The sequence below is a fragment of the Gymnogyps californianus genome, chromosome 1 (genome assembly GCF_018139145.2).
Source record: "Gymnogyps californianus isolate 813 chromosome 1, ASM1813914v2, whole genome shotgun sequence".
Classification (NCBI taxonomy): domain Eukaryota; kingdom Metazoa; phylum Chordata; class Aves; order Accipitriformes; family Cathartidae; genus Gymnogyps; species Gymnogyps californianus.
In genome coordinates, this window is record NC_059471.1 from 57,545,071 (window position 1) to 57,570,806 (window position 25,736).

Sequence of the window (25,736 nt, forward strand, 5' to 3'; positions counted from 1 at the left end):
TGTACACCAATGCACGCAGCCTGGGGAACAAACAGCAGGAACTGAAGCTCTGTGCCCGGTCAGAAAGTTATGATATCATAGGAATAACTGCAACATGGCGGGACAACTCACATGACTGGAGGATTGCTATGGATGGCTATAGGCTGTTTCGTAAAGACAAGCAGGGAAGAAGGGGAGGAGGCATCATGCTCTAGGATGTCAAAAACTACAAGAAAGGGTTCTTCAGGTATGTAAACAACAAGCAGAAACCGAAGGAAAATATTGGCCCGCTGTTAAACAGGAGAGGTGAATTAGTCACCAACAATGCTGAAAAGGCAGAGGTTCTCAACACTTTCTTCAGCTCTGTCTCTACCAGCACTGTTGGGCCCCAGGCCTTGGGAACAAAAATCCAGGTTGATGCCAACACAGACCCACTGTCGGTGAAGGAAGAGTTGGTATGTGAACTATTACAGGAGCTTGACCCCTACAAATTGGTGGGCCCTGACAATATCCACCCGAGGGTGTTAAGAGAGCTGGCTGATGTCGTTGCGAGACCACTCTCCATAATCTTGGAGAAGCTGTGGAGATCGGGGGACCTCTCGGAAGACTGGAAGAAGGCTAATGTCACGCCCATCTGCAAGAAGGGCTTAAAGGAGGATCCAGGAAATTACAGGCCCATCAGTCTTACTTCAGTCCTTGGGAAAGTTATGGAACGAATCCTCCTGGGGGCTATCACAAGTCAAATGAAGCACGTGATTGGGAAAAGCCAGCACAGATTCACCAAGGGCAAATCGTGCTTGACAAACCTGATCGCCTTCTACAACAAAGTAACCTACTCGGCTGATGTGGGGTGAGTGGTGGACATCATTGTCTACCTGGATTTCTCCAAGGCTTTCGATATGGTTTCCCACAGCCTCCTCCTAGAGAGACTGATGCATTACGGTCTAGACAAGTGGTCTGTGCGGTGGGTGGGGAACTGGCTGACAGGCTGCACCCAGAGGGTGGTGGTAGATAGCTCCTTGTCAAACTGGCAACCTGTCACAAGTGGGGTCCCCCAGGGATCAATACCATGCCCAACGCTGTTCAATATCTTCATAAGTGATCTGGATGATGGGATCAAGTGTACCCTGATGAATTTTGCCGATGACACCAAACTGAGTGGGGAAGTGGACACTTTGGAAGGGAGAGCCACCTTGCAGGAAGACCCGGATAGGCTGGAAGAGTGGGCTAACAAGAACCTAATGAAGTTCAACAAGGACAAGTGTAAGGTCTTGTACCTGGGAAAACATAATCCAGGAGTGCAGCACAGCGTGGGATCTACCCAGCTGGGAAGAAGCTCTGTGGAAAGGGACCTGGGCGTCCTGGTGGACAACCAGCTCAATATGAGTGAACAGTGTGCTGCTGTGGCAAAGAAAGCCAACAGGATGCTGGGTTGCATCAACCAGGGCATCACCAGCAGCGATAAAGAAGTCCTTATCCCACTCTACTCAGCGCTTGTCAGGCCACACCTGGAATATTGTGATCAGTTTTGGTCCCTGCTATGCAAGACAGATGTGGACAGGCTGGAGAGGGTCCAGAGAAGGGCCACAAAGATGATCAAAGGAGTGGGAAGCCTGCCATATGAGGAAGGGCTGAGAGAACTGGGTTTGTTCAGCCTTGAGAGAAGGCGGCTTAGGGGAAACCTTATCACCATGTTCCAGTATTTAAAGGGTGGCTACAAAGAGGATGGAGACTCCCTTTTTACAAGCAGTCACATGGAAAAGATGAAGGGTAATGGGTACAAGTTACTCCTGGGGAGATTCCGATTGGACACAAGAGGACAATTTTTCACAAGGAGAACAATCAGCCTTTGGAATAGTCTCCCCAGGGAAGTGGTGGATTCCCCAACGTCAGACACTTCTAAGATTTGGCTGGACAGGGTGCTGGGCCATCTTGTCTAGACTGTGCTTTTGCCAAGAAAGGTTGGACCAGATGATCCTGGACATGATGAACCTGGTATTCTATGATTCCATGAAGTCTTGGTGTAAAGGCAAGTGCTTGATTTAGGAAAAAGGTTAAAAGGAATCTTACTGAGAAATATTTTCAATACTAAAGCTCTGGCTCATCAACAATACTGCACTCATGTCTGGTTTGTTCATTTTCTGTTAAACTTACAAGTTGATATTAAGAAGAGTAAGACCTAGAAAAGACATTGTAATACTAATATTCATATAAATTGTATAAACTCTTCATTTGAACAGTTCAAATATTACTTTGCTTATTTACTGATTTGAACCAGGTTTCGGTAACACTCCTATAATCCAGGATGCATTTTCTTCCCTTTCACAGGGCAGAGCACACAGATTGGAAACCAGAAATAAGCTCTCTCTGCATCTCTAAATTCTCACTCACCCTCCAGCAGATTCCTAGTTTTGAACATGGCTGTTGCTTCCCAGCACAAACACTTTCTTCAGATTAAAGACATTGGAGGACTTGCCTTGGATCTATTAACCAAGTATTTAATGGTTATTGTATAATACAAACAGGAGAACAGAAAATAATGATTTTTTTTTTTCCCTCCAGTGGCACCTTTTAATATTTTGTACAACATATACAATCCATTGGTTTGGTATTAAAAATATAATGAATGCTAATGATTCAAAGTGCTGCTTTAAAGAGATCTTTGAAAAGTAGTGAATATATTTGCTGGACTCTCTTTGTTTTATAAACCAATATATATCTCAAAAAAGAGCTTTCCTAGAAAGTAGTATTATGCAGGAAAAAAAAAGCTGTAAAATATCTTTTACAAATATATACAACACTGTAGAAAATGGCATGAAACCTTTTAAATCTTTAAAATATCTCCAGCAAATTGAATTTCTAAAAATTATAGTCTAATAATTTAAGTAATCTCAAGGAAATAGTATGTAAAGAGCTATTTCTTTTTTAAAGCCTGTAGGAAGTAATCCAATTTTAGAAAGAACAGGATGCTACAGATAAAATGAACAAGAAATCAGTGCATAAATTATCCACTTTTTATACTGCATAACAGAAATTTCCCACACAGATCATCATAATTAAAGAGAATTAAGGTTTCTTAAAGATAAACCTTTAACTTCTGGCCTAAAAAAAAGTTTTCCAATGTACGCTTCAAGCATGAAATTCCAAGGCAGATTGATGTGAAATGCTGCTGCAGAGTAAAGCATCAGGATGGAAGTATAAGTTTAAAAAAAAAAAAAAAAAAAAAAAAAAAAAAGCAGCAAGCAGTTGAATAATGTGGGTTTTTTTTTTTTTCTCTGATATGGAGTATCAGTTGTTTCCTTGTTATGCACTGAATTTATAGTAATGGTGCCTATACATCTGCAAAGTCAATTATAAGTCCATCTATATGGTATAAAAATACCAACTTAAAGTTCTATGTTCAAGTATGTTTGACTTGCTGCCTGATTTCCTTAAATAATTATGTTAGAGAACAAGTGTAACAAAACAGATATTGCAGTGAAACAGGATAGCTAAAGAACTGACTGATTATTGTTACTGGGTTATACAGGAAATACTTTGTTGGGTACTTCATACAAAGAAAACGCCCACAGCAGAACTTTTAAAATCCATATGTGACGTGTTAAGGCTGTTCAAAATGCATAAAGGTAATACAACAACAAATACAAAAAGCTGTAAAAAAAAATTGCAGGTCTCATATTACTAAGACTTGAAAAATATCAGCAAAGCGTGATTTTAAATACTTGCTTTTACAGCAAGAAATTTTAAATAACCAACACCTGAGGACAATGACAGCACATACAAAATATGCTTAATTTTTCTTATTATTTATTCAATTATTTGCTGGTATGGAAATATTATGCAACTCATTGTGGATTCACCCACTTAGTGCAAATTACCTTATCTTTTATAATTTCAAGCATTTAGACTGAAGGACTGCATTAAGCTGTTCTTATAAGAATTTGTGGTCATATCCAATTTATTTTGAAACCAGCACAGCCTAAACAACAGCGTATGTATTTAAGGCACTAGATTTCAGTTTAAGAAATAAATTCCCTATTTTCAAATATGTGTATTGCAAGAACTTTTCACTGCAATTTTTGTGGGATCAAAATGTCAGTAGCCCATTAAAGCAACGGTTTTGTGAGTACATATTTAGACAATTACAGGAGACACCACTGATGGTCAAAATTACTCAAGTATTTTATTATTTTATTTTCACTTCTAAACAGGATGATGATAATCAAAACTGAGTGGAAACAGTTTTCAGGTACTGACCTTCTGATGCAATGTATGCTGATGCAATGTATGCTGGTTGGAAAACCATCTTAACCAAAAAACATAATGGAATTTTATGACGTACTATTTAAGTGACCAAAAGGAGCCTAAGAATCAAAAATTATTTTTTAAAATTAGTAAGAGTGCAGCAATCCTGCATAATAAATGAAAAGTGACATTCCTTGCTTCAGTAAGCTTCCTAGTTGACTTAAATTTGTGTGGTCTAAATTACGCAAGCTATTTTTTTATGTCTTATCTTTGCTACACTGAGATTTTTTTCTTGTGACCACAGTATTTCTCCAGGGACAAAACTATGGACATATAACCAAAATTCTTTATATTTAAATACATTAGCTTAATGCATGTAATATGCACAAAAGAGTTTTCATGTACATATTTAATGTGTGTGTGTGTGTCCTCCCCTAGACTGACACAATATATCTTTGAAGAGTTGAACACATTGTTCTTTATATTCTAAAATCCTCTGGGCAAACTGTCTTTTAGCGAAGGAAAAGAAAACCAAAGAAATGCGGAAAGCTACTCTACACTGGTTAAAAAAAAAATAAAAATCAAGTACTTGTGGATTTCTCTTCTGGTTTTGTATTTCATTTAAAACATTTTAAATAACACTATAAGTTATAAAATATTTTGACTTCACATTAAAGAATGTTACAAATAGTGCCAATGTAACATTCATAACTTCCATTCAGTCTTTTGCAGAAGACTATTGAGCTGTCACCATTGCTGTTTACGGGCTGTGCTAAAGTTCATCATGCTTAGCACCTGTAACCAAAGGGAAAAAAAAATTTATAAAAACCAGTTATATAAAGACTTAATGACGAGTTTTGTAAAATGTGGAGAAAGCCCTTTACTTTCTATTCACTGCTAGTCAGTCAGTTCAGCAACATGAACTTCATCTTTAGAGCCTTGCTAAAAGTTGACTGTAAGCTATCACAAAGAAAAAAACTACTATGAATTCTTTATAATGAAAAGTGAATTTGTTCCCTGACTCAAGACTTTTAAATATTTATCTGCTAAGTTTTTTCTTCAACCTTGAGAGCTGAGATCACCTTTTTTTTTGTTTTACATTAGTCCAAGAAGTCAAGTCTTATTGGAAGTCCTATAAGAGTGGGTTTTTTTCCTTATGCTATTTATCTAACTTAGTTTAAAACAATTTTAGTTTAAAAAAAAAAAAAATCTATTTGTAAACTAAAATGCCATTTAGTCTGGTGCGAAAAGGCCCTGCGTAGATAAGCCCAGAGTGAGAGATGCGGAGACAAATTAATACAGACTCAGTTACCTACTGCTTAGTAGACATTAGCTGTAGATTCTCTAAGTGAGGTCTAAGCTAATGTGCTTTATTTAATATTTGTGGCTCAAATGATGTGGAACAGTTGGTTGTGTTTGAGGTCCAAGAATAGGACACCACTGAATTTTCTCTTAGATTCTGGCATGAAACAAAATATTTTATCCTCTTAGTGTAACTCCTGTGTAAAGAACACACGACTCTTAAAACCCACACAATTTCTCTAAGAGCAGGGAAAATTACACAAATACAGTATTTGTGCTGACTGACCCCTATCTTAATTTCAACTATATTAATATTTATTTTTTAAAAGCTAACAGATGAATATGCATGTAAATTACCTTTTTGAAAGAACGATGTTAGATTTTTCTTCTCTTTTTCAACTTGCTGTATTAACTTTCGTATCTCAGAGTCATAGTCAACCCATTCAGGAACTATTCGGGCAGCAGCCTTTAATTTTGGTTCTTTGGTTTGGGGATTATTGCACTGAAAGTTTAAAAAATACTAGATGTAAACAAAGCAAATGTGAAAATATCACCTTTCCAAGGAACTGACCTGAAATAATTTTGTCAGTATTTACAATTTCATTGAAGGACAGCGTGCAAGGTCAGTTACCTTCATGTTAATCAAAAAAATCACACAAACCAAATTGTAAATAAACCCTGTTTAAATAACTCAGAACATTTTATTGTAAATACTTTTATTTTTCCATGTGCTCCTGACTATATGGGTAACAGAGACATGGCTAGCACAAGGCTAGTGAGATTTAGACAAAAAGTTACAAGGGGAGATACAAGATCTACATTAGCATATTGAAATGGAATCTGATATGTTTTTTATTAAGTTTGTGACGCTTCCTCTCATGTTGTCTAGAAAATATATTGATTACTTCCATAAAATAACATAAATGGAAATAGCACACAATAGCTGCACAATAGCAGCACACAATACCCAGACAGTTAACTACTTCATCAGAGTCCCACTAACCTGGCTGAATATGGAAAAAAGATAAGGAAAAGACATGTGCAGGTGTGAAAAACGCCAATCCTGTCAGTTACAGATGGCAACATTTAATTTTGGGGAACAGTTTTCAGCTTTAACGTAAGTAAATTTGGTACAGAGCAAGCAGGGGAGGTCTCAGAGGAAAGGAGAAAAGTTGCTGCATTGTAGAGGAAGGGCAGTAGTGTTCCAGTGCCTTCCAGCAAGGCTGGCTCCATGACACCACATACATGTATCTCAAAAGCCACAGAAATTACAGCAGAGTTATTAATCTATGAAACTAATTTAACTCAAAATCAACTCACCAAGTCTATTGTTTTAGCCTTTTTCTTGGATTCATCATCACACCAGGTTTCACACCAAAGCCATTCCTGAGGGAGAGACTTAATAGCTACTTGATGAATCATATTATTGGGAAGATCCTGTACAAATTTTGTAAAATCATAAATTAGCATTGAATTTAATGTAACTGGTTATCAGGCAACTACTTAAAAGTAGAATATCTTAGCCTATTACCATTTCTGCAAATTGTTCTTACGTTTTCTTCTAAGTGCTCACCTACTTCTTTTTCAAGTAGATTCAAAACTTAGTCATGCTTATTTTGATGGCCTATTCCACCTCTCATTTCTCACGTAATTTTTTCTTGTACTTACGTCTTTTTCCTTCCTTAGCTTCACATAAGCAATACTACTGTCTGATACTTAGGGTTCAGATACTGCATGTCATACTATAAATACTACCGAGCAGAATTAGACTGTGTGAAATTATTACAGCATAACTTAACCATGTTTCCGTTTCCTCAAATGTGCAAAAAAGTCTCAAAAGCATATAATCCAGGATTATGCCACTACTCTAAATTTAGTCGCCTTCTAGGAAAATGGATTCCAGAAACATGAGTGTGAAAAGGAAAAGCTATTAAACTGCTATTCTGGCTATCTATCTTCCTTACTTGACTTTTTTTTTTTTTTTTTTTTTAAACCTTTATTATATAGTCAAGTACTCCCATCATGAAAACTCTGAACCAATATCTTGCTGAATGTAGGGAACAGCATTTACAAATAAGAAAAACCTCAGGTGGTCATACACTGCATGTACTCTGGCCATAGTTAAAAATAACAAGTGTAATTGGTAGATGCATTCATAAGCTCCTTCACATGTGCAACCCCTACATTATATTTAAAAAATAAATGTCAGTACTCAAATAAGTATTAGTCACATCTTATTTTGCCAATTCACATTGCTAAATGTGACAGAATAAAATAGCACGTATACCTGCATTATAAAAGACATATCATTTAATTCAAATATAGACATCAGTACAGGAAAATTACATCAAATATAAGTATACTGAGAGTCAAGACATTTAAACATTATTTAAATGTTTTCTTTTTCAAAAACCTTCAATTCCATTAATTTTAGGAAGATAAAATAAATGGTTTATCACTATCTTAATTTCAAGAGAAAAGAGATTGTTTTTCTGTTGTGCATCTCTGACCTTCTAAATCAAATCACAATTCCTGAGTTACTACAGTAACTCTCAAAGTTGTGAATTTACAAATTGTTATACAGAGTAGAAAGTAGAAAGACAGCTGCTAGTTCCAGGATTTAAAGTAAATAGCAGCAAATTTTAAAAAAAATTCTGAACAAGAAGTTGCTTATCCTTTCAGAAGAAAGTGATTTATCTTCAAAAACACTAAAATACATCTAGAAGATCAAAGAGGAAATATTCATAGGCCAGAAAAATAAAAGAACAAGGGTAAGACCAGATTGCTTTTACTGCCAGTGCCAAAATTCTTGTTCATCCAAAATATGTAAACCGCTGAAATGAAAGTCTTCTAGACTTTCACACACAATATTTAAAATTTGTTCTTCAAGTTGATTTACAATATGAGTGTTTTCACATTTAGTCAGATATAACATACATAACTTTAAAGGGGGACTCCTCTACAGCAGCATCTTTATTAGAAAATAAAATCTGAATTTAAAAATATAAAAACATTTCCTCTTAATAAAAGATTCTACACTTACATTGCTTTCTGCTGATTTTTATTCTTTAAGTGAAGAACAAGATGGTTAATTATGTATTGCTATTAGTATAAATACCTGTCAAGTATTTGTTTTGTCATCTTTATATAGACATTTCCATGCTTCTCCTTAAAAAGAACAATTAAACATGCTGTACTGGAAGTCTAGTTTTTATCATGTGTAGTTTTTCTCCCTAGGAGTTCTTTACTTACTACCCTTGGCATTTAAAAGTACCTTTTTTCCCACTCTATCTACTTCTGTTTTGTGGTTTATATTAGCATAACATTAACTACCACCCATGAAGGCAGCAGTGCTGGCAGATTAGCAAAGAGCTGAGATAGATTGCTGCTTCTTTGAGAAGGGCAGTGAGCACTCCAGTCAGGTATTTAAAATAAAAATAAAAATAAATAGATTTATCATAGTGCATCCCTATCAGTAGATAAAAGCTCTCCAGCACTCTTGTAAAATATATTGCACTGCGGTTTGTATTTCTAGGAGTGATGCTGTATTTGGTGTAAGTAGTAGCAATGAAGACAGAAAATTATTCCTATTGAGACAGTCAGAAAGCAGACTACTACAAAAATATTACTTTGAAATATTTCCCTTTCCAAAGTAATTCCAATTCCATTCTGCCAAGATTTAGCTACCTTAACGTCTGCTCTCAGCACTGACGTGCTGAGGGAAGGGTAGCTGACACTTAAGTGGCTTTCAATTTGATCCGACAGACTTATAGGAGTTATATTCTATCATGTATTAATGCTGCAATTGAAAATATAAGATCTTAAAATGGAAAGATATACATTATTAATATTTTGAGAACATTAGATAAAACTAATTACTATTTCTGAAACGCAGCATTATGGTGGAAGCCCTGTAACCAGCCTCTGAATCTTAAAGGTCTTTCTGAAAGACACCTTGTACATATGGGTAAGACTATGTTTGAAAAACATACAGCTAATCACATCAGGACTCTCTAAGTGTGCGATACAGGGCCAATAATTCATTCTTTTGTCCAGAAAAGAGAGGTAAAAGCTGACTGTTGCTGTTATATCGGTCTTTTGCTCTTAACAGTTACAGCTTAAGGCTGCTGCAACGCCCTCTGTCCAGTCTAGTTCAAGTTTGTAGTGTAGCTGTATTTCCACTTTTCTTTGTCCAGTATCATAAGAACTGCTATTTTCAATTTTTAATTTTATTTCTGGAAAAAATGCAAGTGGCAATAATGTACTTATGTAAGAGAGAGAAACTCGCTTGCAGAGTAAGGGGGTGGAATGCAGGCACTGAGACACGTGGGTTTTGCTACTGTAGGATCCCTTTACTGCTATAGGCAGGTAAAAACCTTTTGTGCTTTAGTAATTCCACAAGGAAAATTACAAAAGCAGGGACAATCTCACTTATGAAGCCTGAAGTTCACCTGAAGAGAGACATAAATAAAAAGTATTATCTACTCAGGCAGAAATTGGATGAGCTGTATTATCAATCTTCTGCTGAGTTAAAGAACCTCTACTCCAGAAGAAAATAATAAATTTAAGTACGTTCTGTACATCTGGGATCTACTTACATGCTTGTGACTTGCACCCTGACTTACCCCACCTAGCTTTAAAAATTGCTGGAGTTGTATAAATGAAGACTACAGTCACCCCAGGGTGACCATGCACAGCAACCACTAGAGTGCATTAGCAGTTAGCTTACAAAAATTAAATTTACATTAATGGAAAAAAAGAAGAAAGAGGAAAAAGCTCTTGCTGAATAAGAATATAATTACCATTATCAGAATATAGAATTAACATTAGAAAAACACAAATGCACACAGAACAACTACAAATAAACGACAGCAGTCCTCTATGCTGTTTTTTCCTGGTTTTTTTCATATTAAATAATTATTTGAAGTAATCATCATTTAGTGTTCGGTTTTCTGAACTGGGCTCATATGCACACCTGAAAATGTGCTGAAACAGCAGTAAAGGACAAATAGTTTCAGAATTATATAACATATACATTGAAATACAAAATAATTCCATGCATATTGAGAAAGATAAAGAAAATAAAAACCAAATTGCTTAAAGCCATATATACCTGATCTAGGTTTGACAGACTGTTTGGATCTTGACTAAGAGCCTGGTACTGGCCCCGAAGCCTATCTCCAGCTGCAATCTTTCTGAACTTCTTAAGATCCACAACATATAAGGCACTACAAAGATAAAAAAAACAATTAAGATTTGTGGAGTTTCACCTTCTTTTTGATAACATTAATAAAAGTAACAAGAAACCAAAAACTGTTCCCATCCTAAAGGAATATTTTTTTGAATTAAGTAGCTGAAGCTACAATAAAAAAGTGAAATCAATATGTCATCAGAATTCATGCCTTATTCATCTCTTGCTGAGAATGACTACAGGGCAATTGCTTTTGAATGCCTCAGTGATCAATACCCAGACGCAGATTTTAATCAAATTCACAAACTGCACAAAAATAAGTAAGGAGTTATCCTACCTAATATGGTATTTCCTTTTGCCAAGATGTGATGCCCAGTATCCCGATTTCCAGAAACGGTACCCATCCATTTCTTTACGGCTGTCACAGAAAGGTGTGTATCCATAGGGAGCTCCATTTAGATCTAGATCTCTGAGTTCTTTCAGGTCACTTCTCACAATCTAAATAAAAATATATTTATTTTTCTAATTTAATACTGTTTTTAAGGTGTGCATATGAGGGTAGTTATTACAGCAAGCTTCCTAAAGTTTAATTTTAATTAAAAAAAAAACCCTGAGAGACTACAACAGTGGAGTATAGATGAAGTATTCCACTGGCATGACATTTACCAAATTATTGTTCAAGGAAAAAAATATGTGTTTATTCTGTGGCCATCTGTGGAATACATTTAATAAGTAAATTAAATAAAACAAGCAAAGTATTTTTTATTTATGGACCAGTGTTTCTGGTTGCCCAATATTAAATTCCTTCATGCAGGAGTATAACTTTCAAAATCTACTGAGCATCTACCTTCTAAAAAATCCTTCCTATTTGTTACATTAACTTGGGCACTCCAAAATTACGGCATCATTTGAAAAATCTTTGTATCTAGCAGTAAAGTACTTTTAAAAGTACTTTACAAGGACATTTTACAAATGTCCTTTATTTACTAATCAATCAGTCTTCCATCAAATCCCACTAATCTAATTTATCAGTGTTAAAAAAAAAAAGTTTTAGCTGTTTCAGAGTACAGAGAAATCCTTACAGTAGTTAGGACAGACAACCAGTACTACTACTGCATCCAAATGAAATTGCAGAAAGTTGCAGTCTGCATTGCTACATCTAGAATTTAATTTATTCTCAAGCTTTGGAAAAGGACCAAAATACATAATATTTGTTATGAGGTTTTCAATAACCATGTGATAGACTCTTCAATTTCTCGTCTGTTTGAGACGGCACGTTACCTTTCAGTATATTGTACAGTATTTCTGAGTGAAAGACTGCATACAAATTTAAGAACAAAAGAGGCAGGATTCATCTTAAAAAAATGCAGCCATTTAGAATATCTAGAAGTTGTTCAGATAGTTTGAACTAATCACCTCAGACCCCTTCCACAGTGAGTGGAGAAGTCCTCTCACAATCAGCCCAGAGACTGAGTCACTCGTATATGCCTTAGGTGAAATGCACCTTTAGATCGCACATACCTCTCCAGGTGCCTTTCCCTCTCCACAGGCATTAAAGGCAATTTAGGGCAACTCAGTGTGATGAGACTCTTAATTTCTACATGACTAAAGACAAGTGACATTATTGCATTTCACGTTCTGCAACACCACTGGTTCTGCTCGTAGAATTGCAGTAGTCTTATGGGTCCAAAATTTGAATAAAACGGCCACAGGGAATGCAACTGGATTAACTTAAACCAAAATGAACTCCTCGTACATTTATACAGCATTATTTTTTCTTACCTGGTCAGCATCGACAAATATTATTTTATCCACAGCCAAAGGGAAAAGAACATCCAAAAAAAGGATTTTGTAGCCCCAGATAATTCTTTGTTTTTCTATCTGTTGATAAAGCCAGCGGGGCCACTTATACTGTACTAACTCATACTTGAAACCATACTTTTTAGCCATGTGAGGAATAACATCCTAGAAGAAGAACCAAAAACCTATTAGTTGCACATGTATACGACACACAAGGACTCAGAAGGAAAAAGAGGGCATGTTGCAAGACAGTTGCAGCTGTGTTGCCCTTACTGACTACATAAATTATTATTTTAAAATGTTTCTTTAGTTTTAGCAGTATCCTCAGCTACATAAATATAAAAAGCATTTCTTTCAAGCTCTTGGAGACTATCAGAAGAGAATAAATTACTATAATATATCACTGGGCTTTGGGTTCCAGAAAAGAAGAACCTTACACATGAGACTTTTAAAATGATCGGTACTTAATGCATTCAGAGATAATTTGTAACTGTGAAAATTTAATTTTAATTGTATAATTATGCAATTGTAATATTTTTAAAAACCACTTAAAAATTTTAAGAAAAATTAATAAAAGGAAGATGTTTCTCCTACCTTAAATGTTGGGGAGAGATAGTTTTTCAGAAACCAAAATTTAACTGGTGTTTTTGTATGACGCAGGACAGAAAGCATCATAATTCTGTGGAAATATAAGTCTATAATAAACAAACGAATACACACAGGTCATTACATTTCAACTGCACCTAAAAGGCGCTAAAACTTTTTAAGCATAAATTTCTTTAACCCTGTTTAAGCAGAAATCTCTGTCTATTTCTAATAAAAAGCTTTAAAGAGCATGTGTTCAAGACCTCTTTGAGATGGATTTATTCGATCCAGATTGGCTAAGCAATATTAGAAGGAACAATTTCAAAAGTGGATCTGTTAACAAGTTTTATTCTAAGAGAGGTGCCTGACAAAATTAGCATAACAATTAATACCTTATATTAACTTGGCAACTGAGAATTTATTTTAGAAATATATTTGGTTGAGTTTAATAGGTTGCTGCAAAGAAAAACAGTGGGAAAGAGAAAGCATCGTTCAAGTTAAGATCCTCTTCAGAAAACCCTCGATAACTGTAATAAAGTTGAGGTATGTGGAAAAAGTTAAATCACTATTTTGGGTTCAATTTTTTTTCATTATTGTGTCATTTGTTTGGTGTAACCAGACAGATAAGCAATGCCTTACAACCTTACAAGAGGTCAAGTCTGCCTTAAAAATCAAGTAATAATAAACCTTAAGGTAAAGAAGCATGTAGAATGTTTTAAAATTAATTTTTTCTCTTTTAAAATAAACAAGTCTTTTCCTTTATGAAGTTTGTAGTAGGTTGAAGGAAAGAAATGCAGATGTTCAAATTCCATCAGACTACTAAGAAATAAAAATCAATACATACAAAATACTACTTTCCCAATAAATATGCATGAAAGAATTGTGAAATTCCATTTTAGGATAGGAAAATCACTAAATCTGACACCTGTAGACAAGTGCTCATAGAAATCAGAAAAGTAACAGAGATGGTTATGAACAGATTACGCAATACTGTAAGAATTCCTTCAAAACAATCACTGCTTATTGAATGAACACTGAGATAAGTAAGGCCATATGTGCATATAGTAGTATCCATAGTTTGAACTAAACATAAATAGATACAACTCTAATGAAGTCACTGCTGTTATGTCTTTATAAAGAGAGGCTGAGCTTCATCCTTTATGTTCACACTTCGCACATGCACTCATGAAAGACATGCAGAACATTTTTCTTTCTCCAAAGAATAATAGTATTTTTGAACACCTATATGTTGAATCACTTTGTTCTCAAACAAAGATGAATTTGGTCCTCACTGTATACAACTTTTCTGTGTTTCAACAATTTATTCTTTATACCTTGTTAAAAAAATCAGTTTCTTGAAGCTGCTGCATTTTAGAATGAACATTTACAGTATCCCTGTGAAATTCTCATTTCTCTTTTACCTTTCCTTACCTTAAAAAACGTTCATATAAATGGCCTGAAGCAACTGAAAAAATGTTAAGAATATCACTTTTCTTCTTCTCTTCTGTTGGAATTTCTTCTGAAAATCTAAGGAAAAAAAACCCCAAATTATTATATACATTCAGCAGAAAGAAAATACTACTACATTACCATTAAGCTTGTAAAGAATCAAAAGTAAGAAAATACACGAAAGAAATACTCATCCTACAGTAACTGAATATACTTATATTCTACTCCCACTGCACATGCCTATGATACCAAAATCTTTTGGGACCAACACCTCATACCCAGTCACTCAGGACAAATGAGGGCACAACTGCAGTCTCCAATATTTTCAATCAAACAGAACCCAAATTTGGCAAGAACTCCATGTTTTATCAAAGCAAAAATCAGAAATACACACAGCCAAAATATCTTGAGAACTGGTTGTTTTTAAAATCAGTAACAAGTTATTTTTCAAGCTTCATCCACGTGCATTCCACATCAGAACTAATGCATATTCTTGAAGTGAGGGATGTCTGCATAGCCCCATAGGTGGCTGAGCTGAATATATACTCAAAAATACAGACTGAACATAATATAAACATGGTCACACCAGGCCAAACCACATACGTAGCCCAGTACCTTACCAACAGCAAATGACAAGGCCGAGGAGTAGTGGCCTTTCCCAGAATACTCTCATAACATTCAGTGGTCTGTGGTGATGGGATTTCGTGAATGTTTTTCATAATACTGCTGAATTCTTCCTTAAATTCACCCAATTACTCTCCCTATAGCTACCCTAGATCTTTGAGGTATGTTGTCTAGAGGTTTTCTGTTTCTGCTGCACAGCATTCTTTGCTTGCTTTGAATACCAAAGTCTACCAGGATTGTTTTTAATCATGTATGCCTTCCAGCACATACAGCTAGGGGATGGTGGCTGCAGTCTCCCTCGGAGCACTGTCTTACAGATCTCTCAACTGGAAAGGCTGCCTTAGCCAAACTGGTTACAGTAGGGCTTGATATTGTTGGAGATTCACCTCAGTAGTCTGTTTTTTTGAGGTGAGTCACTCCTCATCACTCCTCACACACTTAGATTGTGTGAGTCACTCCTATAAATTTTTCTTCTGGTTAGATCCCTTTTAAAAGTATACTTTAAAAAGTATAAAAATAAGTATCTCTCATAATCTTTAAGAACAAATGAGACAAGTCTCAGACCTCCAACATATTTAAAAGAATTCACATCACTCCACTAATACAAAAGCTGAAATCTCAGAATGTGTGTAAGTGGTGTGAATAATCTTTTGAGAAACCCAGGTTCTTTTCACTCAGCAATGGTAAGAAGAGAGAGCACAGTCGTACCTGATCAGGACTAAAGCAAATGCAAGAGAAAGGGCCATCAGTGGAGCGGCACTGACTGCATGGTGTGGCATCTCCAAAGAAGACAAACCCCCAACTAGCACTGAGTTTTCACAGGCTAAATAGACTGCAGTTCACAGTCCCAAGCAGTCTGTCTTCTTTCTTTCTGACTTTTTGTCCTGTTTCTTATACTTAGTGATAGCAGGACTGAAAGAGTGTCAAGCACTTTATAATGCAACCATCACCACATGTGACTACATATATGAAAAAAGAAAATCAGGTTTTGATGCAAGGATCTTGAAAATATTGACTATGCAAAGCTTCACAGAAGGCAGAGATCTTCCAAATTGAACAAGCTGCTCTGAAGATGGCTGGATTAACCTGTAAGGTCACATGGGAAAAGCAGTCAATTGGAGACGGGCAGTTCAGTTATGAAAGGACTTGGGCGACGTGGTATGCACACGTGTCCCATGTCAGAGCACATGTGGATTCCTGTAATGAACAGTGTGCTGGCAGGATATATTTTTCATTCTGGGATATCAAAGAGGAAGGATATTTGACAAGTTCCTAGCTAGCAAGAAGCTGACAGACAAATGGCAGGCCTCAAATCATGCCCTTGAGCCACAACCTTGAATCAATGGGAAGAGCAAATAAATTTTATTGGGTGAGGGGCTTCCACAGCCCAGCCAAGCTCTGAGCCTGATGCACATTGATGAACCAACCCACTGTGAAAAAAGGCTAGACCTGGAAGATCATGAGATCTCTGGCCTTGTAACCTTCTTAGAGGGAGCTAAGATTTTGACCACAGCACATACATCCTTTGATGTGGCCAATTAGAAGTGGGAAGCTTGAAGGTGATGAAAAATTCCTTCAACTAACATCATTCTGCAAAAGAGGCCACCTTTGTGCAGAAATGTGGGTCCACTTCCCTGACCTGTGGCTTCAGGAAGAAATTTTTGAAAGTTGTATAGTAGTCTGGAAGGCTTTCTGAATCTAGTCAATATTGTAACAGTAAAATCATCTGTGGATAAATGGTGATAAACATAAAATCAGCAACAGAGACTCAATAAAATGTCCAGGTACTTGAGATACAAGAGGCCTTGTCAGGAGAGGTGATAAAGCTGAAACAGAAGCCAGTCCTGGATCTACCAAGAAATATGTGTGCTGAGGATTAATTGGGGTCAACTGTTTACTAGATAAAATAGAAATGCTATGCCTTTTCTTTATCTTAACAGTCTTTGTGACTGACAGCCATTGCCAGGGCTACTGAAAATGGAAGACAACCTTTTTTGAGTCTCGCAGCAGTCGTTTGGGGCCAGAAAGTCTTTAGGGTATGGAGAAAATAGTGATGAAAAAGCCATTCTCCTTAAATCACTCATCTGACATTATCCCTTTCTTACTAGCTGAATTATAGTCCAAAGATGTTCTTCTGAACAACGGAGGAATCAGACTTTACCTCAACGGTAAATCTTGAATGCTTAAAGGTACTTATGGACAAAGCTACTGCAATTTCTTTTTTCTTTCAGGGCAAAGAGATCTATGATTACTTGGATTAAGTTGTTTACACAGTCAAGTCATTAGCCCTGAATTGATTATTGCAGAAGGCATTACCTTCAGTTCTTTGCCTTTGCAATAATACAGCCATGACAGCTTAGCACTTGGTAGCATACTGCAGAAACAAAACCTGTGCTGGAAATTAGACTTTCCGAGAGCAAACATGAGTCTTTCCTACAAAGTGGATGGAGTCCAGTATTGAAGCAATGTATTGCAAATTAAGTCACCCCCACAACAGCCTTGAGGATCCAGAAAAGGAATTATCATCACCTTGAAAGACTGGATGAATTTATTGTGTTACCAGCATTCCAGATTAAAGACTCAAGCTCATTCTTCTTTGACATGAAGAAACCAAATCATTGGGAATTCAGTAAGTAGTTTTGCCAGCACCCCAATTTTGACACTTGAGAACATTATCTTTTTGAGATGTTTCTTGTGAAAAAGGTCTCTGAAGTGTTACAAGGAAAGAATGCTCGGAGACCATCCAGGCCACTGTTTCTGAAATATGTTGGTCAAAGGCATCTGATTGAAATGCTCTTGAAAGGACAATTAACATGTCTTGGAAACTGATACAACACCCCATGTTCTGATCCACAGCACAGATATAGCAGTCTGTTAAAAAAAAACCCTAAAATTATTTTTCTAAGCAAAGATGAAACATCCTTTTTTGCCCTTATCTCATTCTCAAAATGATACAACAATTTCATAGGAATTTGTATCTTATTAATAAAAACTAAATTCAAATTTAAAAAAAATCAGCCTGAACCACACACCATCCACAGACAACTTAATTATGAGCAATATTATGAGCAACTGAAAACAAAATTTTACAATGGTATATGGCAAATTAGAAAGACTACAATGTTATTAGCCCCAAACATAAAGCTTGAGGCGTTTATTACAATTATTTATAGAACTCAAACTTTAAAGTAAAAGGTATTTTATTGACAAATACAAAAACACTTCTTGAGCTTTCATAAATTACGTCTAGCAGCAGACAAGCAGCATCATAGCCTGCTTTTTGATGTTCAGTTTGATACATCTGAGTACCACATTACTGGCTGAGATTTTCACATTGAGATTGACTCCCTGCCACAACAAAATAAAAATAATGCCAATGGAGAAAACGAACAGGAACTAGAAATGCAAAGGAGGGATTAAAAAGGAAATAAATAATGAGATTATAGCTTGTCTTTCCCCCCGTTTTATTTATATCATAAATCCCTTGGGGAGCCTTTTTACATATTTGTATCACTATCAAGTAAGAAACACTTGCTATGAGTAATAATAAACATGTCCTGGCACAGTTAAAGTATAAGCAAATTATGCATTACCTTGTAACTGATTCCCGATTTCCTTTTTTTCCTGTTGTTCCATCAGTAAGGAGATCTTCATTCATTTTATCAGGCTTTTTCTGTACCTAGTCATTAAAATAAATGTATTTGTGTAATTTGGGAAGTTAGTTGATAACTATTACTTCAATTGTGATATCTAACTATGGTGTACTTACTGGCTAGAGCTGGACCAACATCTTACCAATTTCTATTTCAGTAAAATACTTTCTGAACTGCATTAAACGGAACAGTAAAAATGTCATTTCATACTTTTAAACTATGTACAGAACTTACTGTAATAAGAAGAAAACTAATCAATTATGAAAAATTAAATGGTGATTAATAAATCAAACAGCATGTTCAAGCCCTCTGTACTTCTTTATGCAAACAGTAACTAAAAGTGTGGGGAATCGTATCTCATTTTCTTCCCTCATGAGTTTGTGACCCAGCCATTAGCTGGCAGAAGAAGGGTAGCAGGGCGTCGCACCATGCGTGGAACTTACCTGAAGGGAAACTGTGATTCTCATAAGCCCTTCACAAGGAGAAAGTGACAAATCTGTCACTGAAACATAAGCTCTCCCGTCCAAATTAAGCCATTTCTGCTGTCTTATCCAGATGCTTAATAAAGGCTCCATATTAATTTTGTTTCCTGACCTTAATTTCCTTGATTAAAAGGAACCCAATTGTTTTTGAAACCCAAATGGTTTCTAAAACGCTAAGTGTTTGAACATATTCAGCTATAATCATAATAGTTTCACATGTTTATACTGTCAAGCTAACGCTTGCAGATTTCTGTTTACACTAAATCATACGTCCTTTTAGTGAATGCTTCTGAAGCCACATCCTAGGTATCGCTGAAGTGATTCTACAGTTCAAGTGAATGATAGAGCTTACATATTCTAGTTATAAGCTTAATACGTACCACCTTTCACATAGAATAATTTCCTATTTTGACCCAAATGGCACCCTTTTACCCTTTCTCTGTGGTTTAAAGGCAGGCTCATCACACTCCAGAGAGTTATACATTTTCTCCAGGTTCTGGAAACTTTCAGTTCCAGGACTGGGGAAAAGACTCATATATGTGGTTTTAAAAATTCCTCTTGTACTTATGTTTACATTGTTCTCTCTCCTTCTCAATGTCTAAAATTAGGATATAATGTACCAAGGACACCTACACAAAATGTTATTTACAAAATAGTGGAAAACATATAATACTATGAGGTTCCTTCTCCTTAATATAACTCGTGTTTCATCATCTCTGTTTGATACATCTTTAAGAATGAAAGTAACGTAATTTCATTTACACAAATTTGGTAGCTTATGGTAGAATTCAACACAACTAATTTTAACTTCCACTCTGGTATCTGGGCTTCATGTAAAATGCCTCCCCAGTCACAGGAGAGAACTGGATGTCTCAAGAGGTAGTCATCCCCTTGGTTTAAATACATACGCGAGCTGGGATGAGCAGTCCTTTGGACTGTCTTTCTCATTCTACTAATCAGAGAGGGAATTTAAGGCATCTAGACTACACTCTTAGACACCTTAAGCTAGATGAGATAAATCCCATCTATGTTATGCACACGATGTATTATTTTAACAGCTATTTAACAATCTCCCATGCAATTAGTATAACCTGATTGGATCAAATTAACTACATTCATTTGCACACTCTTCTCTATTTAATTATACAAAATCTAAATTATATATTTCTGTATACATCTTTCAATTAAATATAGCCTAAGACATGTAAGCATTAGTCATATTTCATATAAGGAAATACTGTAGACAAAAAAGGAATCTCTTTACATACTTGGACTTTGATAATTTTGCTTCTGAAGTTGTTTAACACCACGATAACATCTGTCAGGTCAGCTACAGAATCTGTTCCTTCATGGCTGTGAGGAGAAAAAAAACCATGCAAATGTACTGCCTCATTAAAACATGCATTATTACTTGTGTTTAATTAAAGTATAAGGTGTAGGATTGCTGATATTTATAGAAACAAAATTTCTTCACTTGCATCTAATTATATCTTAACTTCAGAACCTTTCTGAGTTTTATTCATCACTAGACATTGTCCACAGTGGTAGCCCTCACTTTTTAATTTGGATTTTCACAGGAAATTTATCAACCAATGAAAAAAATGCAGCAACCTAGAGCTGAATACGCTATTATGTATTATACAGGCATATATTACATTCAAATATTAAACTACATTTTATTTTTCAGTTATGGAAAACATCTTAGAAATTGCTGTGTGACGGCATTAAATACACTTCTTAATCTGCTTAATGCACTTAAATCTGCTTTAAAAAGTCTAGGGAAAGCTTCATCACAGTGCTGAGATAGTAAAGATTGGCTTTCAACTGGCTGGCTTTGGTAACTGTACCCCTAAAGACAAGGCTGTGCAAGGCACCACATGAACATCTGCCCTGCTGAACATCAGTTTAAAGCCATTCAGGCATCTCAAAACTGTACTGCAGTCCACTGAGTAACAAGTATGAAAAATGTTGCTGTCACTCTGTGATACAGTGTAATAACCTAATTCTCAAATTTTATAGTTTTAATCCCTCAATAGCCCATATATTTTTCCTTCAATCCTTTCTGCCTTTTAACAGCATTATGTGGTTTCCTCTTGCTAAGGCTACGCATACAAAAAATAGGTTTAAGAAAGCAATCTGCTACTCCTTAGGCTTGATTCCCCTCCCCGTCTTTTTATCACAGGGACGTACAGTACTCAACATAAAAGGGCACAGATCTCCATTTTAAATAAAGTGTGTCATTAAAAAGCTCTAAAATAGTAAAACTAGAGCCAAACACAAACTGCTGATAGCAGAAATGGCAGCAGCTGGCACAGCGCTCCCATTTTTGCCCTCAGTTTTTACAGAATCAAAATTTTCTCTGTTATTCACTCAGTTACCTGAAACTCTCTATGTTATAAATTCTGTAGCTAGCTCTGCAGCTCTGCTGATGAAGATGATTTTCCAAAGTCTTTACAATATTCTCGAAGTGTTTGGTTTGGCTGTAAATTTAGTAACATCACTTTGTCTCCCTAAATCTCTTCCATGGATCCCTCACTGTCAGCTCCACCTTTACTGAGCGCCAATTGTTTTACTCTGCACAGCACTCAGTGTGATGAATTTCTGTCTCAGTATGAACAACGTACTGAAAATAGTGATAGTCACCATTAGTTACCTTGTACACTTAACGCTGGTCTCAAGATCCCATTTATCTAGTTCTCCGTTCACATCTTTGTATACTTCCTACTATTACGCTACAGTAACCTCTTTTCCTGACAGAGTACTTCATTTCAATTCCTAGTGACCCAACTACGTGCACAATGCCTACTTACAGACTAGGATATTCACTTGTTTTTAGGTAGGTATCTCTCTGAAAGAAAACTGAGTCCATCATACTGTTCTCTAATTTTAAATCGGTGTGCTGAATCTTATACAGGACCTCTCCTTCTTTCTCCATCTCTATCCATATGATATTTGACACGTAATTTTATTCATGTAACAGATGCACATTTCAAATGAGCAATCATGTGAGTAAGGTTCTCAATGTGACCTGGGGTTTGGAAGAACTGGGATCATGATTTATAAACTCCCTTAACAAAACCAATACGGATTTTGTGTTTTATCCAAAAGGTACTGAACGCTGTTAGTGTAACTTAGTTTGTAAACTCACGGAAAGTAGGCAGAACTTCGTTTTTAAATCCAAGCAAAATGTCTTGCATACGGACAGCACTATTAAATACTTAACAATAACTACTTTATTGTGATACAATTGTTGTACAAAACTAAACATGTCCAGCAGACTATTTATGTCACAGCTTTAAAATGTTTTAAAACACCTACATACTTTTAATATAAATACAAATAAATATCAATATAATATATTTTTCCATATGGAGAACAAAAGCATTCAAGTTCAACAAATGGAGACCCTTTAAAATCTCAAAACAAAGAAACAAACAAAAAACTCCTTGCCCAAATTATAAAAGATACAACTTTCAGTTAAGCAGTCTGCATACCATCAAAATATAATAAATTATATCTACCTGCCTTTTTAAAAAATGAAATATTCAGCTGGAGCTTATATATATATAACTTGAGATATAAACTATTTTCTGCAGTCTTATCTTGCAATACCTACCTGTTTTCCTACCAACATCACAGAATCAAAGTTCCAATAACAAGCAGTGCTCAGACTATGGCTGAGTATACCAATTTTCATCTTTAATATTCATAGTAATGTATTAATAACAAATTGATTTACAAGTATGACTGCTTCAAAATAATGATCCTTGTTAGAAGCAGTGTTCGGGGAAAAAAAAGAAGCTTATTTCAAAAGCTATGTATTTACATAAAGTAAAAATAAATTACTTGCATGTGTATTAGATGCTACTATGAGAGAAGCAAATAAGCATTGAGGTGTAGAACATGCTGTAACTTCAAAATCCTATATTTCTGCTAAAACTCCTATTATGATGTACAGGCTTGTGCCTCAAAGAAAACAGGTCATCTCACAGTTCAACAGGAGAGGATATGACTAGTATATGAGGATGGAGAATATACTGCAATACCTCTTGGCAAAATTCTATCCTGTCAAATAGTTGCTTGAGTTCTGATAGCAATTTGATACTATTAATACTGATATCAGTAAAAGTAATATCAAAGATCCTGGTACAGCCTCCCAAACATACTTTAGCTGTTGTACTCTAAGCCTACGGCTTGTAATAATTAAATTAAATAAACGCTATTGTTTAGATTCCTCAGCAAGTATTAATTTTATGTAACTTAGCTGAGCTCAATTAAGTTCATTTGTATTACTTCTTAGGGAAAATCAGTAATCTTAAAAAACGGCAGATGATTTAAGTTTCCTTTGATCCAGCCTAGAACGTAGAGTGGTTTTGTTTCATTTTGTTTCATTTTTTAATTCAACTATAGCTATATGTTATTTTTTTTAACCATGATATCTTTCATAAATCACTTTATATATCTTAGGAACTGAATGTTAAATTAGACAAATGATATAGCTACAGTTGGTGGAGATTAAGTGAACTTCTTAGGATAAAGACTGTGTTCTGCTTTTTCAAAAGATTGTGAGTGGTTTCTGGAAAAAAAAATTGAAAATTGCAAACAAATAGAATGAACCTAATATCCCATTAACATTTCTTCCTGTAACACTGAAATTGTTGCATTAACTAAATATTCAAAACAGCAAAGATGTTCATCAGTTTTTTCATTTTTTAATAGCAGCTGATGACTAAACGTCATATGGAACTATGTGTTCCTGAACTCCAAGTAATAATAAATATTTTATAAGAAATACACCGGGGCGGGGGAGGTGGGGAGAAGGAAGAACTGAAGCTGAAGTAAAATAAAACAATACTGTTCCTCTAGAAGGGATCAGATCCAAAGCTTCAAGAGGAAGCTCTCATATGCTACAGATCTATGCTGTTACATAAAACATGAGAAAAAATGATTCTTCCAAGTAATAGTTGGAATAATGGCTAGCATATGTTCCTCATATGAAAATTGACCATGGAAATTACAGATTTATAAGCCATATAGGTGGCAACTAAGTGGCAGTTACTGGAGTACAACGTGACTTCTTTCCATGTACAGGGGTTTCTCCCAAGAGAGGGAAATGTGGTGCAGTCAACATGCAGCCAGGGTACAGAATTGAAGGGTGCTTCTATATCCTAAAGTGAAGGTGTAACCACAGTGATTCTGAGATGACTTAGACGACCAAGAAACACTCAGAATTAATTGAAGAAAAAAGCCTAGAACTGAAATGAATATAATGCTCCTGTTAAAAAATGATGGCACCCATCACTAACACTGCATTCAGAGGCACCCTCAGGGCTGAAAAAAATTATGAGAGGGAAATTCATGGCACTTCCTCAAGCTGATCAAGATGCCGCTGGAGAGCTAGCAATGCTCCAGCGGACATATTCTTGGAATTACATGTTAAGTATGTTGGGAATGCCAAAGTATTAATCAACAAAACCATGAGTGACATTTCTACAGAATTTGGTGCAAGCAGTTGCATGATAATGCTAACCATATGTGGAACTGACAGGGCAAGTGTCTGGTAGCTGGGTAGCTGTATAGTAAGAGACTTTTCTAGCATCAAGTCTAGCTGAGCAGCTTAGGCTTCTTATGCATTAACATATCCAAATGCCTTCAAGAACACATGGAGCAATCAAACAACAACTTACACTATCAGGAAATAAGGTATCTCTTATAAACTTTAAATCATCATTTGTTTCTTGTTCTATTTTTTTCATGTTATTTTTGCTCATTTTCCTTCAGTACTGTCAGATCTTTTCAAAATATGTTGCACTTTCAGATTAATTTATGTTTCCAAAAGATGGATTAATACTTACGAAAAAACCTGATAAATCTCTTCGGATCTTCCTTTACGCAATCTCAACGTCCAAGCACCTGGATTTGCTTTCAGCTGAAAATACCCCTGTGAAAAAAAGGAAAGACAGGCACTTGTTCTGTCAGCATTTCAGAATCAACCATGTACATACACAAAAATCAGTTGTCCAACATTTGGTACTGCAGCCATGGTTAGTAACCGTTACCTACTCTCATACTAGCCCTGAAAGTAATATGGCAGCGATGCAACCAACTATCACCTCTCCTGTATGTCCATATTAATGTCTTTCAGTGCTCCATTTGTTTCTAGCTGAATTTGAGTTGTATACAAAATCTCCACCGAGAACAGCAAGTAAGTGAGCAGTAAAGAAATAAATTATTAAACTGACCCTAAACTGAAAACCTTCTTTGAAACTTAAAATTTTTGTCTGGAACAACTTTCCAAGTCAACACAGCTCCTTCCCAAATTAGGAACACTGCATACAGCTGTCACTATGTGAAAGCCAGATGAAGCAAGCTTTGGAATGTGAAGAATCATTAAAAGTTTCATCATGTTGAACATCAGCTACTGTT

General features: G+C 35.7%; 1 protein-coding gene across 1 annotated transcript in view; it reads right to left on the reverse strand.

The window, feature by feature from the left end:
- Positions 1–3,258: 3,258 nt before the first annotated feature.
- The window catches only part of UGGT2 (UDP-glucose glycoprotein glucosyltransferase 2), a 99,754-nt gene continuing 77,276 nt past the window's right edge, over positions 3,259–25,736 (reverse strand). Inside the window, exons 30-41 of the mRNA XM_050913596.1 lie at positions 25,166–25,251; positions 20,579–20,663; positions 18,769–18,854; positions 15,972–15,977; positions 14,534–14,629; positions 13,112–13,196; positions 12,500–12,682; positions 11,055–11,215; positions 10,640–10,754; positions 6,847–6,963; positions 5,884–6,028; positions 3,259–5,019 (exon numbers count right to left, since the gene is read on the reverse strand). Coding sequence (XP_050769553.1) covers positions 4,997–5,019; positions 5,884–6,028; positions 6,847–6,963; positions 10,640–10,754; positions 11,055–11,215; positions 12,500–12,682; positions 13,112–13,196; positions 14,534–14,629; positions 15,972–15,977; positions 18,769–18,854; positions 20,579–20,663; positions 25,166–25,251 — 1,188 coding nt within the window. The 3' untranslated portion in view covers positions 3,259–4,996. The remainder of the gene's footprint in view (positions 5,020–5,883; positions 6,029–6,846; positions 6,964–10,639; positions 10,755–11,054; positions 11,216–12,499; positions 12,683–13,111; positions 13,197–14,533; positions 14,630–15,971; positions 15,978–18,768; positions 18,855–20,578; positions 20,664–25,165; positions 25,252–25,736) is intronic.